The 16,416-nt window shown below is 45.2% G+C and overlaps 1 protein-coding gene across 3 annotated transcripts in view; it reads left to right on the forward strand.

Moving 5' to 3' along the window:
- The window catches only part of PRKN (parkin RBR E3 ubiquitin protein ligase), a 919,793-nt gene that overhangs the window by 900,470 nt on the left and 2,907 nt on the right, over positions 1-16,416 (forward strand). For all 3 annotated transcript variants that reach the window (XM_025384066.1, XM_025384067.1, XM_025384068.1), the window contains one exon: positions 7,579-7,696. In XM_025384066.1, the coding sequence (XP_025239851.1) occupies positions 7,579-7,696 (118 nt within the window). The remainder of the gene's footprint in view (positions 1-7,578; positions 7,697-16,416) is intronic.

Genomic DNA, 16,416 nt, shown 5'->3' on the forward strand with positions numbered 1-16,416 from the left:
TGTTTTGAGACAGAGTCTTGCTCTGTCACCCAGTCTGGAGTGCAGTGGCGTGAGCTCAGCTCACTGCAGCCTCCACCTTCTGGATTCAAGTGATTCTCATGCCTCAGCCTCCTGAGTAGCTGGGACTATAGGTATGTGCCACCAGGCCCAGCATATATAGATATACACACACACACACACACATACACACACACATATATGTATATATATAAAACTTAAGACTGAGGTTGCCATATATATGTATGTGTGTATATATATGCGTGTGTGTATATATATATACACACATGTATATAAATATGTGTGTGTGTGTGTGTATATATATATATGACCCAGGCTGGTCTTGAACTCCTGACTGCCCGCACTGGCCTCCCAGAGTGCTGGGATTACAGGTGTGAGCCACCGTGCCTGGCCACAAGTGGTTTGAAAACTGCTCTCTCAGAAGTCCCCAGAGACCTCCAGATCTCCATGACAGCATCTTAGCCTTAGTCCTTAGCACTCTTTGTAGCGTGTGACTTGATAATGACAGGAAGAAATCGAAGCTGCAGGGGCCTGGAGTATGAACCCAGGCAGCTCGGGGCTCCGATTCTGAACCTGCTGCTCGCAGGCCAGGCAGCCTCGGTCTTAAGTTACTTAGTTCCCGAGACTCTGATTTCTCCAGCGGAAATAGTTAATGACAAGCTCCGTCCTTCAGGGATGCTGCAGTTACTACATTCCGTGATGTGGGCAGAGCCCCTGCCACACAGTGCCCTTCCTTATGTAACAGAAGTGTCCTTAGTTTTCTTCCTCAAAGCCTTCCCCTCCTGGGCACCGGGATCCCGGACCCGCTGGCCACCCCTCCCTCTAACACCCTGCAGCTGTCACAGCACCATGCCTACACAGTTCTGTGTTAGCCCGTGCCGAGGTCTGAGTCATCAAATTAATGGGAAAATCAGCCCAAGTAGTGTTGGAGGAACAGAATGCCATGTCGTTCATTGGGAAAGGAATGCTGAAATTTGACTTCTAAGTTAGATAACAACTGCTTCATGCCCTGTGGAGGAATAAAACCATAACTTTTGAGCACATATTGTCTACCAGGAAAAAAAAAAAAAAAAGACACACCTCATCAGTTTTCTACACCTTAACCCCTAACTCTGCAATCAAGGCCATGATCTACCTGGGCCCCTGTCAGTCCCAGGAGGTCAGAATGAACCCCACCCCGACTGTGAAAGAAAGTTACCCACTTTCAAAAAAGTTAGCCAGCTGTCCTGCTGGCTAAAAAACACTCCCGTAGCTTGGTACTGTTAAAACTTCAGACACGTTAAATTTAGCAGAGTTTAATTGAGCAAGAAAAACACAAAAAAGCGATTCGTAAATTGGATAGCCTCCACAATTACAGCAGATTCAGAGACTCCAAGGGTGTCTCGTGGTCAGAACAAATTTATAGACGAAAAGTGAAGCGACGTACAGAAATCGGAAGTGAGGTACAGAAATAGCCGGGTTGGTTACAGGTTGGCGTTGGCCTTATGTGAACACAGTTTGAACACTCAGCAGTGTATGAGTGGCTGAAGCATGGCTGCTGGGATTGGCCAAGACCCAGCTATTGTTACAGATGCATACTCTAAAGTTAGGCTGTCAATCCTGTCTACCTATTAAGTTAGACACACTCCTAAGTTGGGTTTTCAGTCTTGCTAAGTTCGACCACAAGGACTCAAATACAGAAGTATGGAGTCCTTCTTAGGTCATACTTAGTTTGCTTTAAGAATACTAAAAACCATTTTGCGCTATCAGCATTTTGGTTTTTCCCTAGGGTTTGGGGTATTTTCTCTTCCCCGGGCTTTCTCCTCTGTCTCTGACCTTCAGTGTGGGCATCTCCATGTGGGGGTCCTTGACTCCTTGGCTCACATGAGCTCCGGTGTCCTGTGGGGTGGACATGAGGGTGCCTCTCCACCCACACTGCTGCCCATGGCTTGCAGGAACCCAAGCTCAGCCCAGCAAGCCTCAACCTCAGGCTCTAGATCTGGGGAGGTCTCTCTTCCTGGCTGCAAACTGCTGGCTTCTCACAGGGTCTCCTCATAGTGGAAGAGGCAAGAGAGCTCTCTGGGGTCCCTTTAATAAGGGCATGAATCCCTTCATAAGGGCTCCATCCTCATGACCGAATCACCTCCCAAAGGCCCCACCTCCCAATAGCATCACCTTGGTGGGTAGGATTTCAACATGTTGATCCGGGGAAGAAGTAACGTTGGCCCCAGTGCAGAGTCTGTGAAGGAAATGATAATGGTACATATCCTTGCAGGTGAAAACAGAAATTGCTGCTCTCAGTTTTCTCTCTTCCAGTCTAGGGATCAAACCCTCCTAGCTACCCCGCTCTCCGCTGGGTGAACTGGCCCATCCAGTAGCTCAGTGCACACTAGTGTGGAAATGTTTACATGGGGAGTGTTTTGTAATCACTCCTAGGTATTAAGCTTGCAGTGCCCTGATTTGAAGGACGTTTGCTGCTGGAGGTGTTAAATCCAGAGCCCTTTTGGGAAATCCTAGTTGCTTTCTGATGGGCCTACAAGTTACACTCTGCTTTGTGTGCTCTGGGGATCAGAAGTCAGAGAAAATTGGTATTTTGGGAAGCAATTATTTCTCTTCCTTTGCCATCATTTTAATCTTTCTTCCTGGAAAGAATTAAGCATATTAATATAAATTTGCAAGTTTCCAGTTCTTAATTCCCCTCCAGTAATGTGCTATTGACAGGCAGGAGGTTTCTGGAAGTTGAGCTCTGAATCTTTCTCTTGGGCTGACTATAACATCCTTTGTTAGAATAAACATTGTATTTGCCCAGTTGAAAATGCTCTTAACTTGGCAACAAAGAAAAATGTAACAAAGGCTTTAGGTGTGCACACACCTGAGCCAGAAACTTCAGCCCCTGAATGCTCCTCCTGCAGACAAGGCCTCCCAGATAAGTGCTAAGACTCTAGAGTTTAGCAAGCCCTGCCCAGTGATAATCTGTCCACATGAGTTGTGAGTGCTGGGATATTTGCAGTCATTTCTGCCATTTTATTTTATACTTTCTATTACTTTCTACATTTCTATAGTTTTACTTTTACTTCTTGCCTTTGTTTTGACTAACTCTTTTGTTTGCCTTTCCACTGTATTTTTCCTTGTTTAGAAGTAAATTTCTTTCTCTTTTATTTTATTGATTACCCTAGAATGTACACATATATTAATGTAAAAAACTCTAATGACCCTCTGCCTGAATCATGCCAGCACGTTGGAATCATCCAGTTCTCACACTTCTGTACTATTCTTGTCCAGCATCTAGTTCGACTTTGATTTTTTTTTTTTGAGACAAAGTCTCACTCCAGTACCCAGGCTGGAGTGTACTGGCACCATCTTGGCTCACTGCAATCTCCACCTTCCAGGTTCAAGCGATTCTCCTGCCTCAGTCTCTCAAGTAGCATATGCACCATGCCCAGCTAATTTTTGTAGTTTTAGTAGAGACGGGTTTCATTATGTTGGCCAGGCTGATCTCAAACTCCTGACCTCAGGTGATCCACCCGCCTTGGTCTCTCAAAGTGCTGGGATTACAGGCGTGAGCCACCACACCCAGCCTACTTGGATTTTTTCTTTTTTAAAACCAGCAAATTAAGCATCATTTACAGTTTTATACAATGAGTATTTCCTGTGACTTACCAAACATTACCCATTTTCTCTTCTCACAGTTTCTTCTTGCAACTCCTGGCTCCTTCTGGACTTTTCCTAATTCCATGTTTCTTTTTTTTTCTTTTTTTTTTTTTTTTTAGACGGAGTCTCGTTCTGTCACCTAGGCTGGAGTGCAGTGGCACAATCTTGGCTCACTGCAACCTCCGCCTCCCAGGTTCAAGCAATTCTCCTGCCTCAGCCTCCTGAGTAGCTAGGACTACAGGCGCCCACCACCATGCCCAGCTAATTTTTGTATTTTTAGTAGAGATGGTATTTCACCATGTTGGTCAGGATGGTCTCAAACTCCTGACCTCGTGATCTGCCTGCCTCAGCCTCCCAAATCCATGTTTCTTTAGTGAACTTCTGTTGATGGGAAATGCTGTTTTTTATGACTGTGTTTTTGTTTATGCTCATTCTTAAAAATTAATTTTGCTTGGATAGAATTCTAAGTGGGCTGGTATTTTCTGTCAGTGCTTTGAAGATACCATCACTGTCTGCCAGCACCCATGCATTAAGAAATCAGCTGGGGAAATAATTGTAACTTCTTTGTAGATAATTTTTTTTTTTTTTTTTTTTTTTTGCCATTCTCCCCAAACACTGTTTCTCTCTCATGCTCTTTGTTATTTCCTTCTAGAACTCTAATTAGAAAAACACTGGACCTTCTCACCTTATCCCCCCACCTCTTAATCTCCTTTTCATATTTTTTACTTCTTGGCATTTTATGTAATTTCTTCAGCTCCATCTTTCAGTTCACAAATTCTGTCTTCATTTGTATCTAATTTGCTATGTAACTCATCAACTGAGTTTCTAATTTTAATTATTAGTGTTTCCTGTCCAGAAAAATGGACAAAACAAAGAAATTTGTTTCTTTTTCACATCTTCCTAGTTAATTGTGACAGTCTCTTATTCCATTATCATGACCTTTATTTATTTAAACATAACAAACATATTTAGTTTATACTCAGTTGGGTTTTTTTGAGACAAAGTCCCACCCCATCACTGGGGCTGGAATGCAGTGACAAAATCTCAGCTCACTGCAACCTCTGCCTCCCAGGTTCTTCTCCGGCCTCAGCCTCCCAAGTAGCTGGGACTACAGGTGCACACCACCACGCTTGGCTAATTGTTGTGTTTTTAGCACATACAAGGTTTCACCATGTTGGCCAGGCTGGTCTCGAACCCCCAGCCTCAAGTGATCCACCCGCCTCAGCCTCCCAAACTGCTGGGATTACAGGTGTGAGCCACTACACCTGGCCAGTACTCTGTCTCTGACCATTCCAATATCTACAACCTTTGCTGGTTAGATTCTGCAGTTTCTGTAATTCTGTGACTTTCACTCATGTAGCTAGTTTTCTTCTGTATTAGGTGACTTTTTAACTTTTTTATTGTGATCCCAGATTTCTTAGAATTTTATTTGTGTGATTTCTTTGAGGTTTGGCTTTTTTACATGCTGTGCACCACAAAAGATATTTTTGCTTCCGCTTGCTTCCAGGGTATACTGCCAATCTGGTAATATTTCAAATTAATTTTTGGCTTGAGGTTTTTTAAAGCTAATCAGATAGGATGAATTCTTTTCACCAACCCTCGTGTCCAAGGCCTGATGATTAGGAATGTTCAGAGAAATGTTTTCCAAACCTGCTGCATCACAGAACCCAGCCTGAGTGGTCTCAGCATGTATCTATCAATTCTCTCTTCTGGGCAGGCTTTCACCCTGGCTTCCTCCACTAAGAACGTCACCCTCAGGAGTCCAGGTCCTCTGTGTGTAGTAAAACTGGATTCTACCTCCCACCCTGCTTCAGCCAGAGGCTTTGTCTCCTGCCTGTGCCCTTAGGGCCTGGGACGACCCGGATGATGGGCACCCGGGACTAAGAAGATAGCCCCACAGCAAATGCCAGGCTCCTTCCTCCCAAACCAGGAGGATTTACTGTCTTTAAGGATTTCCTTTACCTTCCCACCCTATCAGCCACATGTTTATAAAAGATTTTTTTCCATATTTGATCCAGCATTTTTAGGTGTGTGGACCTGGGAGAAATTGCCCTTCGCATGCAGAATGCCATGTTTTGCTTAAAAAAATGGCATTTTGAAATTATTTTCTAATAAGTAAAATTGTATTTTTCTCCAATTTGTATGACTTGCCAACTTGCCACCAGCAAGCAGTTGTAAACCACTGCTACAGAGCTACAGACTCCTAGACCTGAAAAAGAATAGCAAGGAACATGAGGCAGGGGTGGCACTGGGGTGCACGTCGGTGGGGGGGATGGGTGTTTGCTACGTGTCACTGACAGTTAGGACCACACGTGACTCTGGTGACTGGAAGATGCGTTGTGAAGACACATACCTAGTTACCAAGTTGTGAAATGGCCCTCACTAACCACAGCGCCCTCACTGGGCCTCTGCTGTGAGTGGATCTTAGCAAAGGAAGCACTCATTCACCTACCGTTGCCTTCTAGCAGCTGACTCGTGTTATTCTAACAAAGTATTCACAAATCACGTGACACCCTGGCAGTTATCAAAGCATGTTTCCTTCATGCTCATGATGGCTCATTAACAGAAATGAAATTGACTTCACCCAGTGACCAGCCCTAGGCAAAGCTTGTCTGTGGTGCCCCCACCACTGTCAGGGATGCACCCACATGCCCTTCCCATTTCACAGGGTCCTATTCTGGATGACTGAAAGTTTAGTGCCTTCCTGGGCTGTGTCATTCATTCATTCCCTTGGCTAAAATGCACTAAGCACCTGCTGTGTACCAGATGCTATGCCAGAAATGAGATGTGAGGATTTCTGAAGCGTGATCTTGGCCCTGGAAGAATTCACTTTCCACGGAAATAACAGAAATATGAGCACTAATTCCTAAAGAAACTATTAAATGCAGCACAGTTATTCTCATCATGATACTTCATCCACAAAGATTCAAAAACTTTAACATTTCAAAAAGGTTTGGAATTCGAAAGCGAAATGACAAAGTTTGGATTCATGTTTTTGGTGATGCTTCATCTTATCTGGGGATAATCCCCAAATGACTGGTCCTTAAGGTCACAGATGCCAACCACAGCCAGCCCAGGACCTCTTGCTTCCACTCCCACCAGAAAACCTCCTTATACATGATGGTGCAGGCACCACCCAGCTCTCGGTGACATCAAAAAGGGCAGCAAACGTATTTAAAAGCTTGCCACACTGGAGTCCTCCATACCCCCAATGCACAAGGCATTTCATCGAAGAGATGAGGACTGTGAGAGAGCTTAGGGAATGTTTCCAGAGTCGCCCCTCTGGGTGGAGCTGGGATTTGAACCAGACAGCCGGCTCCAGAGCCACAATCTTCACTCACAGCTCCCACTGCCCTCTCTGGCACATCGACTTCATTTCCTGTTCTTGCTCCTGTCCCTTCTGTGACAACATTTGGAGTTCCCCATTTGCCAGGTGCAAGGAAGGATAACAAGATGTAGAGCAAAGTTGAAAAGCAAAGAATCCGGAGTCACACAGATGCTCCCTCTTACCAGCTTTGGGCCATGTTTTCACCTGTCTAATCCTCGATGTGAAATAAAAACTAGACACTCACTTCACATCTGACGAAGTGTCTAATGAGAAGTGTACTTGAGCATTGATCGCCTTGCCCGCATATTAAGCACCTGATAGGTGTTATTTATTACAATTACGCAAAACAACAGAATAGAGGAGCTCACACTACAAAACCGAACAATCTCTTCCCCGCTCCAACGCATACGCCACATGCCAGGGACAGCATCCCCATCTGCCCAGTAGCTGTCTAGCATTTGTCAGGTGCGTTGATATTTAGGCTTCTTGCCCGAAGGCACTCCTGTCTTCAAGAATTTCCTGTACCAGCGTACAGGGAACCTAAACCCCGATCCCAGTAACAGAAAGCTGAGATTAAATGCCTTTCCTCTTTGCTTACCCAGGCCTACAGAGTTGATGAAAGAGCCGCAGAGCAGGCTCGTTGGGAAGAAGCCTCCAAAGAAACCATCAAGAAAACCACGAAGCCCTGTCCCCGCTGCCATGTACCAGTGGAAAAAAATGGTGAGTCGGTGCTGAGCAGAGAATGAGGATGTCGTGGGCTCTGTGGAGAGAATCATGCCAGTCAGGGATCCCAGGATTAAATGAGATGCTGTCTGAAGGTGCCTGGTGTGTTGGGTAACCCCTTGAGAAATGTGACCCGTTATCATTATTATTATTGTTTTTGCTACACAGAAATATTTAATGAGTGAATAGTTCCATGGCTATGTGAGGCACACAGTTAGCATTTATGTGGTTGGAAAGGGAATAAATATAGAAACTAGAACCAAGATATGGAAGGTGGTTGAGGATAAGTGGCAGTCAGGAGGCAGCTGTGGTTTCTCCATCCTCCCCGGTGAACCTTCCCCAGCACTGAGGCTGCACCATATGACCCTGTTGTCTGCCAGCCGTCAGTCTGTAGCCTTCCCCAGCTTTGCAACATTATTCAAAATTAAACTCTCGTCTATATTTGAAGATCCCTGTGGCCTGCCCCTGATGACAGTACCAATGGGGGACTTCCTGCTGTCTATCCTGGACATGCCACTCAGAGCAAAGCCATCACAAGCAGTGGTCAGAGAGCCCGTTCTCAATGCGATGCACTTGTATGTGTGCAAAAGCCAGAGTCAGCAGCACCGTCACAGATGAGCGATGACATGAAGCCAGCTGCAGCCTCTCCCAGCTTCTCCTCAATGAGCATCAGCGATGCCCTGGCTGGCAGGTTGCCCAGAGCTGACTTGCGGGAGGGAAGCCCGGCCATCCTAGGATGGGCACTCAAGCCTCTCTCTTTTCAGTTGTGCCCTTCGGGAAGTCTTCATTAATGCAAACAAGAGTGTGCTTGAACACATCCCAGAGCCGCAGGTGCTGGCTTAGCTCAGTCCAAATCCTTAGTGCTGGATCAGTGGCTTCCTGCAGAGAAAATAAAGAATTTACCCAGCATGTCCTTATCATTCCGTTGCATGCAGCAATGCTCCTAGAAAATGCAGGGATTGGCATGCACCTATAAAGAGCGGAAGGCATCGATGGGATAGAAGGAAAGAGCTTCTCTAGTTTCCACCGCCACTCACTGGTTAGCAGGTTGAACTGGGAAATGGGAGGGAAAGAACACGGAAGGGCCCTTCCCAGGAGAAGATGTATGATGGTTTGGGATCACAGGCCTGATATTTCACTGACAAGGGTGTAAAGCACAGAGATTAGACAGTCTTGATCTGTCGCCCAGGCTGGGGTGCAATGGTGCGATCTCGGCTCATTGCAACCTCCACCTCCCGAGTTCAAGAGATTCTCCTGCCTCAGCTTCCGAAGTAGCTGGGACTACAGGTATACACCAACACGCCCAGCTAATTTTTGGATTTTTTAGTAGAGATGGGGTTTCACTGTATGTCGGCCAGGTTAGTCTTGAACTCCTGATCTCAGGTAATCTACCCGCCTTGGCCTCCCAAAGTGTGAGCCACCATGCCCGGCCTTAATTTTTTTTTGTTTTGTTTTTTAATAGTAATTCTCAAGGTTGGTGAGGACATCATAAATTAGCGTAAGTTTTCTGGAAACCACTTTGGCAATACATATATAAAGACTTTATATTATTTGACCCAATAATTCTACCTCTGAAAATCTATCCTAAAGAAATAACCTGAAATATATAATATACAAACACCCCCCCCCACCCCCACACACATTTTAGGAAAACAGGTGCCAACTGCAGCATTATTTATAGTACAGTAAACTCAAAATCATCTAAGTGTCTAATGGCCTCAGTATGAGAAAGATTGGTTTATTTTGTGATAAATCGTGGTAAAGCATCACACAGCCCCACATTGCAGTGTTGCAGGAGTTAGGACTCTGCCATGGACTGTGGCTGTGTGAGCACCAGTTTCCTCACTCATAAGATGGATTTCAATGGGACTTCCTCACAGGATGGGCAGGAGGAGTAACGGAGACAGTGTATCAAATGCACTGCATGAGACGTGTGCTGGTTCGTGTGGATGAAGAAGTTATGAAGGCATGGCGGAAAGGTTTACATCCATCCTAAGTGAGAAATCAGAATTTCAAAGCAAGTGGTACATGATGTCAGTTTGGAAATAAGTGTACGTATGGGAAGAAATAGAATCAGAAGAAAAAGACTGGGAGCAAGATGTTACCATGTCATAGTGAGTAGCTCTAGGCATGATAGGGTCAAAGAGGACTTTATTTCTTTGTGTGCTTTTCTGTAATAAACATGTGTGTTGTATAACCTTAGAGAAACAATTAGTAAAAATCAGCCAGGTCTCTGTCTTCAGTGGGGCTCCTTAAACACCTACCCATGCTCCCTCTTCTGGCAGGTGTCACAGGCACGGCAGGTGAAGAATTTACCCAGCGGGTCTGGGGTCCATGCCTTAGTGGCCTCCTCGTTAGCCCAGGCTCTGGTGGTGGCAGTTTGCAAGATAAGATGTGGTCAGTGAGGCTGGGCGTGGTGGCTCACACCGGTAATCCCAGCACTTTGGGAGGCCAAGGCGGTTGGATCACCTGAGGTCAGGAGTTCGAGACCAACCTGGCCAACATGGGGAAACCCTGTCTCCACTAAAAATAGAGAAGTTAGCTGGGCATGGTGGTGCATGCCTGTAGTCCCAACTACTTGGGAACCTGAGGCACGAGAATTACTTGAACCTGGGAGGCAGAATTTGCAGTGAGCTGAGATCACGCCATTGCACTCCAGCCTGAGCGACAGAGTGAGACTCTGTCTCAAAAAAAAAAAAGGAAGTGGTCAGAGAGCCTGGACCTGTTGCTTTTTGTTTCTCTTCTCTGTGGTTGTTTGGTTCAGCACTTACTATCAGCTTGTGGGGACACCTGAGACACTTCGCCTTTGTGACACATAACACACAGCCCAGTCTTGTGGCCTTAAATACTATCCCTGTACTGATGGCTCCCAAATCTACACCCCACCCTCATCTCATCCCCGGGTCCGACTCAAATAGCCAGCTGCTTCCTTAGTGTCTCCACTGATTGTTCAATGGACAGCTCAAATTTTACAAAGCAGAGTGCTAGCTGCTCCTAGAAAACCTTTTCCTCTAGAGCACACCCCACCTCAGTCAACAGCACCGCCCAGTTCCTCAAGCCACTAAGCTAAAGCTCATCCTTCATTCTACCCATTTCCTTACGCCCCGGTCACCACGGCCTTCCCCGTGCTCTGATCCAGCATCTGCCCAGCTCTGACTCCACATCCCCAGCCAGTGCCCTGCTTGCCCACCTCCTCTTCCAAGTACCGCCTCCCAAAGGGGCTCTTGCCTCCACTCTCGCATATTTACGATCCATCCTCTACATAGACGCGTAGACTTCTCAAAGGCCAGGTGAGTCCTGCCCTTCTCCCCGGGGGTCCCCACTGACATTGCAACCACACGGGTCCCACTCCCACTCCCTCAGTCCTCCCCAGGACACTTCTGTGTCGTCATTGCCCATGGCTGGCTCCTTCCTGTCTTTCAGATCTCAGCCCAGCTGACCTCTTCTCAGTGAGACCGCCCCTTACCACCCTGCCAAAGACCCCTGCCCTCCTGTGGGGGGCGCTGTCAGCACCATCCGACCTCTGGAGGGGGAAGCACTGCCATTTCCTCTGCGGGGGGCCTGCCTGCGGATGGCCTTGAGCTCTCTGGGCAATCACCTCTGCCAAGAGAGTTCGTTCTGGCTCCCTCCCCTTCCCCAGAGAGCTCCTGTCCCATGACTGCTGCTTGGAGGTGGTCATAATACCCAACCCACTAACCAAATTCAGGACCACCCTGAGAGCTGCCCCAGCCCTGGAGCTCCTGGGCATCAGCTGAGGCCTCTCAGGCTGTGCCTGAGCTGGGCTTCTCCTCTGCCCAGCCTGCCTTCCTCCCTTTCCATCTCAGCATCTGCTTCCCCTTTAACCAACGAGTCCCACCCACCAGTTTAATAATAATTTCATAGCACCACCTCCTTCCCAGATCATTGCTTAATTTGTTCATTTACATGTTTGCTGTCTGTCGCCGTTTAGAACATAAGCCGATGAGATCAGGGACCTTGACTGTCTAGGCTCCAATTGCAGAAGAATGCCTGGACAATAAATATTTGCCGAATTAAAACTTAGCTTGTAAGCCGGGTGCAGTGACTCACACCTGTAATCCCAGCATTTTGGGAAGCCAAGGCTGGCAGATCACTTGAGTTCAAGAGTTCAAGACCAGCCTGGCTAACATTGTGAAACTCTGTCTCTAGTAAAAATACAAAAAAAAAAAAATAGCTGGGTGTGGTGGCAGGCACCTGTGATCCCAGCTACTCGGGAGACTGAGACACAAGAATCGATTGAACCCAGGAGGTAGAGGTTGCAGTGAGCCAAGATTGCACCACTGCACTTCAGCCTGGGTGACAGAGTGAGACTCCGTCTCAAAAAAAAATAAATAAAACACAAACAAACAAAAACTTAGCTTGTAAACAGTTTAGAGATAGACACATAAACAGATCTTTTTAATAAAATAATATAGGGAAGAAAGCTATCAGGGCACACAGACCCGGAGGAGGAGGCTTCCTAGAAGAGATGATACCAGTGAAGAATTGAAGAATGGGCAGATATGAGCGAGGCAAGGAGGAGCAAGAGGAGGCGTCCTAGGTCCCAGGACTGCATGAGCAAAGGCACCGGTGTGCACGACTCAGTGTGTGGAGGCAGCCCCTGCTGCTGGTGTTCTAGGTACCACCCACACGAGCCTCAGCTGAAGCAGTGGGTAGGATGCAGAATGTAGGTCCCCGAACCGCAGGTTTGGGGCTTGGACTTGATCCTGTGAGGCAGGGAGGTATTCTATGGTGAGAAGCAGGAAAATTATTCATCAGATCTGCCCTGGACTCAGAACACGCCGGCGCCTCCAAAGATGGAGTTGTAGGAGTCATATGGTTCGTGACTGTAAGAAAGTTTCTCCCCGTCGGGCTATTTCTTGGAAATATTGTGATGTACTATAAATGAAAGCACTAATTTTTTACCTCCAAATTTTTAACTTACAAATAGAAAAGCTGAGACTTGAAGCTTATTAGCGATGGCCTAAACTGTTTAAAAGTGCATCACTATAACTGAAACAAGACATAGACTCTATGACCAAGGATGTTACCTGGTTCTCACCAAGGTTCATGGCCTGTTACATACTCAGTTGTGTTTCAGGAATGCCCTTCCTCCCTCAGAGAAGCTGAATGATAATGCAAGGAATTTCCATTTTAAGCACAGGCTAAACCCTGGTACTTTCTCCTATAATCCCCTCCAGTCTCCAGAAATGTCTTCACTTCCATCTCAAGCAGATGAGATTCTGGCTCCATTCCCTGACTGAGCGTGTGGTGCTCCTTAAATTTGCCTTCAGGTTGTTCAGAGACTTCCACGCTCTCATTAAATCTAATGGAAGAATTGCTGGCTGGAGCCACAATGTTGAGTGCCTGGCATAGGCTGAGCTTTTCATGGTTTGAGTGTCCATCTGCGGACAGAACTCACTACAAAGGAAGCCACATTCCCTTCATGTCTATATCCACAAATCTGCATGAAGTTTCAGTGGCTTGCTGTATGCATTTACTTTGAAGCTGGCAAAGCTTTTAGAATTGTGGTCCTCCATGCTCCTTCATGGCCTGGGGTCTAGCTCTATGGCCTTGTGTATATTAAGCACTCGGGAGGAAAGAAAGTTAATCACGTGAATATCCTCTCTTCCCATTTCCATTCTTACTGTACCAGGCCATTGTAATTCTAGCTTCTGTAACAAGATATTATTTACAATGCGAGTATCCCAGATTCATTAAATGCTTGGTATTAATTTTTGGCATTCCGTCTCAGTGTAGAACAAACAACATGCTTCTTCTATTCTCTCATTCAATAACAACAGTCAGCACAGAAGATTTCTGTGACGGAATGTGCGGGGGTTTTTCCCCATGCACCAAGCAAGCAATCAGTTCTGCAGTGCACCCCGGGGGAGTGTCCTGCTCTTCAACCCTGGCGCTGTCTACCAGGAAATAGTGTCTGATCCCTCAGGCTGGGGGCTCAGTCCCACAGGACTGCCAGACACCGGTCGCAAGTCTGGGCTTCCGGAACTTCTGATTGACCGACTTCAAATTGGGATTCCCATGACTCCTTCTTTGGGTTCTGCTATTTGCTACAGTGGCTCACAGAACCCAGGGAAACACATTTACCAGTTTATCATAAAGGACATTACAAAAGATACAGATAAAGAGATATAGAGGGCGAGGTATGGGGGAAGGGTGGCGGAGCTTCCAAGCCTTCCCTGGGTGCCCTGCCCAGAAACCTCCATGTGTTCAACAAACCCTGTCCTCTGGGGCCCTCTATGGAGACTTCCTGGAATAGGCATGATGGAAGCATGGACAGACGTGTTGAAATGCGATGGGACAGAAAGGCTTTGATCTCAGGCTAATAGATGGAGTGGGGAAACCCTGCAAGGCCTGCCGGTCTAGATTCTTCTTGGCCTCTCTCTGCAGCATTCCTTCCTCCAGGGGATGGACAGGACTCTTTCTGAAATCCGGGTCTTATAACCCACGGTCAGAACAGCAGCGGAAGGTTCCAGTCCTGCCCTGGGCTGGTAAAAGGAGGTCAAGGAAAGGTCAGAGGGAGAGATTCTCTTTTCTGGGGCCTGTTTCTGAGACCTGAATTGCCCCAACATTATAACAAAAGACCATAACAAGAGCTATGGGAGTTATGAGTTAGGGACTGTGTATGAAAAACACATCTATCAGCCAGGCGTGGTGGCTCATGCCTGTAATCCCAGCACTTTGGGAGGCCAAGGTGGGCAGATCACGAGGTCAGGAGTTGGAGACCAGCCTGGTCAACATGGTGAAACCCCGTCTCTACTAAAAATATAAAAAGTAGCCAGGCGTGGTGGCAGGTGCCTGTAATTCCAACTACTCAGGAGACTGAGGAAGGAGAATCGCTTGAACCCGGGAGGCGGAGGTGGCAGTGAGCCCAGATTGTGTCCCGTACTCCAGCCTGGGCGACAGAGCGAGACTCCATCTCAAAAAAATATAAATAAATAAATACACACACACACACACACACACACTCTCTTCATATATATTTATGTTTATATATGCTTATTTATATTAAATATCACAATAGGAAACTTTCTTACCCTTTCATTTAGAATTGCTTTAACAGTTCATTAAGTTTTAATGTATTGCTCAATAATTTTGATTGAATATATTTTACAATACATGATATAATAATGATATATTTATGATATGATAAAACATTATATTTTAGAGAAACTTAAGTGGTTTTATAATGTCACACCATGTAACATATTATTTACATCATAAATATACAACCATTCAATATGTGCTAAAAATGGCACAAACCTAAGTGGAAAGTATGAAGGTAGAAGTGTTGTAAGTTTTCTCCTTTATTTTCCACACATCTGTAATTTATGATCTTTAAAGCAAGCCAGAAAGAATTAGGAAAACAGGGGATTTTACATGTAGGCAAGTTATCTTAAAATAAATAAATGCCTATTCTTATATATTCATAAATATTTTAAATTAGTGTAAGTTCTCGTGCCAGGTTTCTAATAATAAAAGTGAGATAGCACCAAAGCAATTACTTGGAAAATTTGGCAGGAAAAAATCAATTAACAAGATAATTGGTAAGAGTGAGTAATGGAGCACCTTCAACACAAAGGAGGATTCAAGTCAAGAAACTGCATTTGCTGGGGTTATCCAGGAAATTTGGACAGAAGCAGTTCTCTGTACATCCTCATACAATCACTTCCTCCTCCCTTCAGTTCCCCAATGGCGACTGAAGCAGGGGTGTCTGCGCTCCAGAAACTCGTGGAATCTATGTGTGACAACTGAGGGAGGTGAATAATTCCAAAATAAGTCCCAAGATAAGGGACTTTTCCTCTCATGCTGAAAAGAACCCGTTCTGTGAAAGAAGGGACATTGGAATCACATAGACCTTGGTGAAATCATTGTCTTCACCATTTAAAAGTGCTTCACCTTGGGGAAATTCTATAGCAGAATGATGCTCTGATCTCAAAGTGCTTTGGTAAGCGAACGAGATAAGATACGTAGAATACCTAGCATTGTTGGTAACTTCCTTTCTGTCCCTCTCATCTTAATTAAAATTTTGGATAGCATTAAGGAACATATTCCCTATTAAAAATAATATGCTGGCTGGGTGCAGTGGCTCACGCCTGTAATCCCAGCACTTTGGGAGGCAGAGGCAGGAGGATCACCTGAGGTCAGGAGTTCGAGACCAGCCTGGCCAACATGGCGAAACCCTGTTTCTACTAAAAATACAAAAATTAGCTGGGCGTGGTGGTGGGCACCTGTAATCCTAGCTACTCGGGAGGCTGAGGCCAGAGAATCACTTGAACCTGGGAGGTGGAGGTTGCAGTGAGCCGAGATCACGCTACTGCACTCCAGTCTGGAGCAAAAGACTGCAAAACTCTGTCTCAAAAAAAAAAAAAAAAGAAAGAAATAATAATAATTATAATATGCTATCCCAGTTCCTGTTTTATGAATTTGGCCAAACCAAGTAAGTAGCACTATAGAAAGAGCAAAAATAAATCAAAATACATTTAAATTATTATACATTATATTGTTATATCAAATTTTATTAATATATTTAAATATAAATATGTTATTTTTAATATATTCACATATAAATATATTGATATTTTAAATATCAATATGTTAATATTTAAATATATTTAAATATAAATATATTAATGTTTAAATATAATTAAATATAAATATATTGGTGTTTTAAATATATTAATATTTAAATATATTTA

This window comes from Theropithecus gelada, chromosome 4 (genome assembly GCF_003255815.1).
Source record: "Theropithecus gelada isolate Dixy chromosome 4, Tgel_1.0, whole genome shotgun sequence".
Taxonomy (NCBI): Eukaryota; Metazoa; Chordata; class Mammalia; order Primates; family Cercopithecidae; genus Theropithecus; species Theropithecus gelada.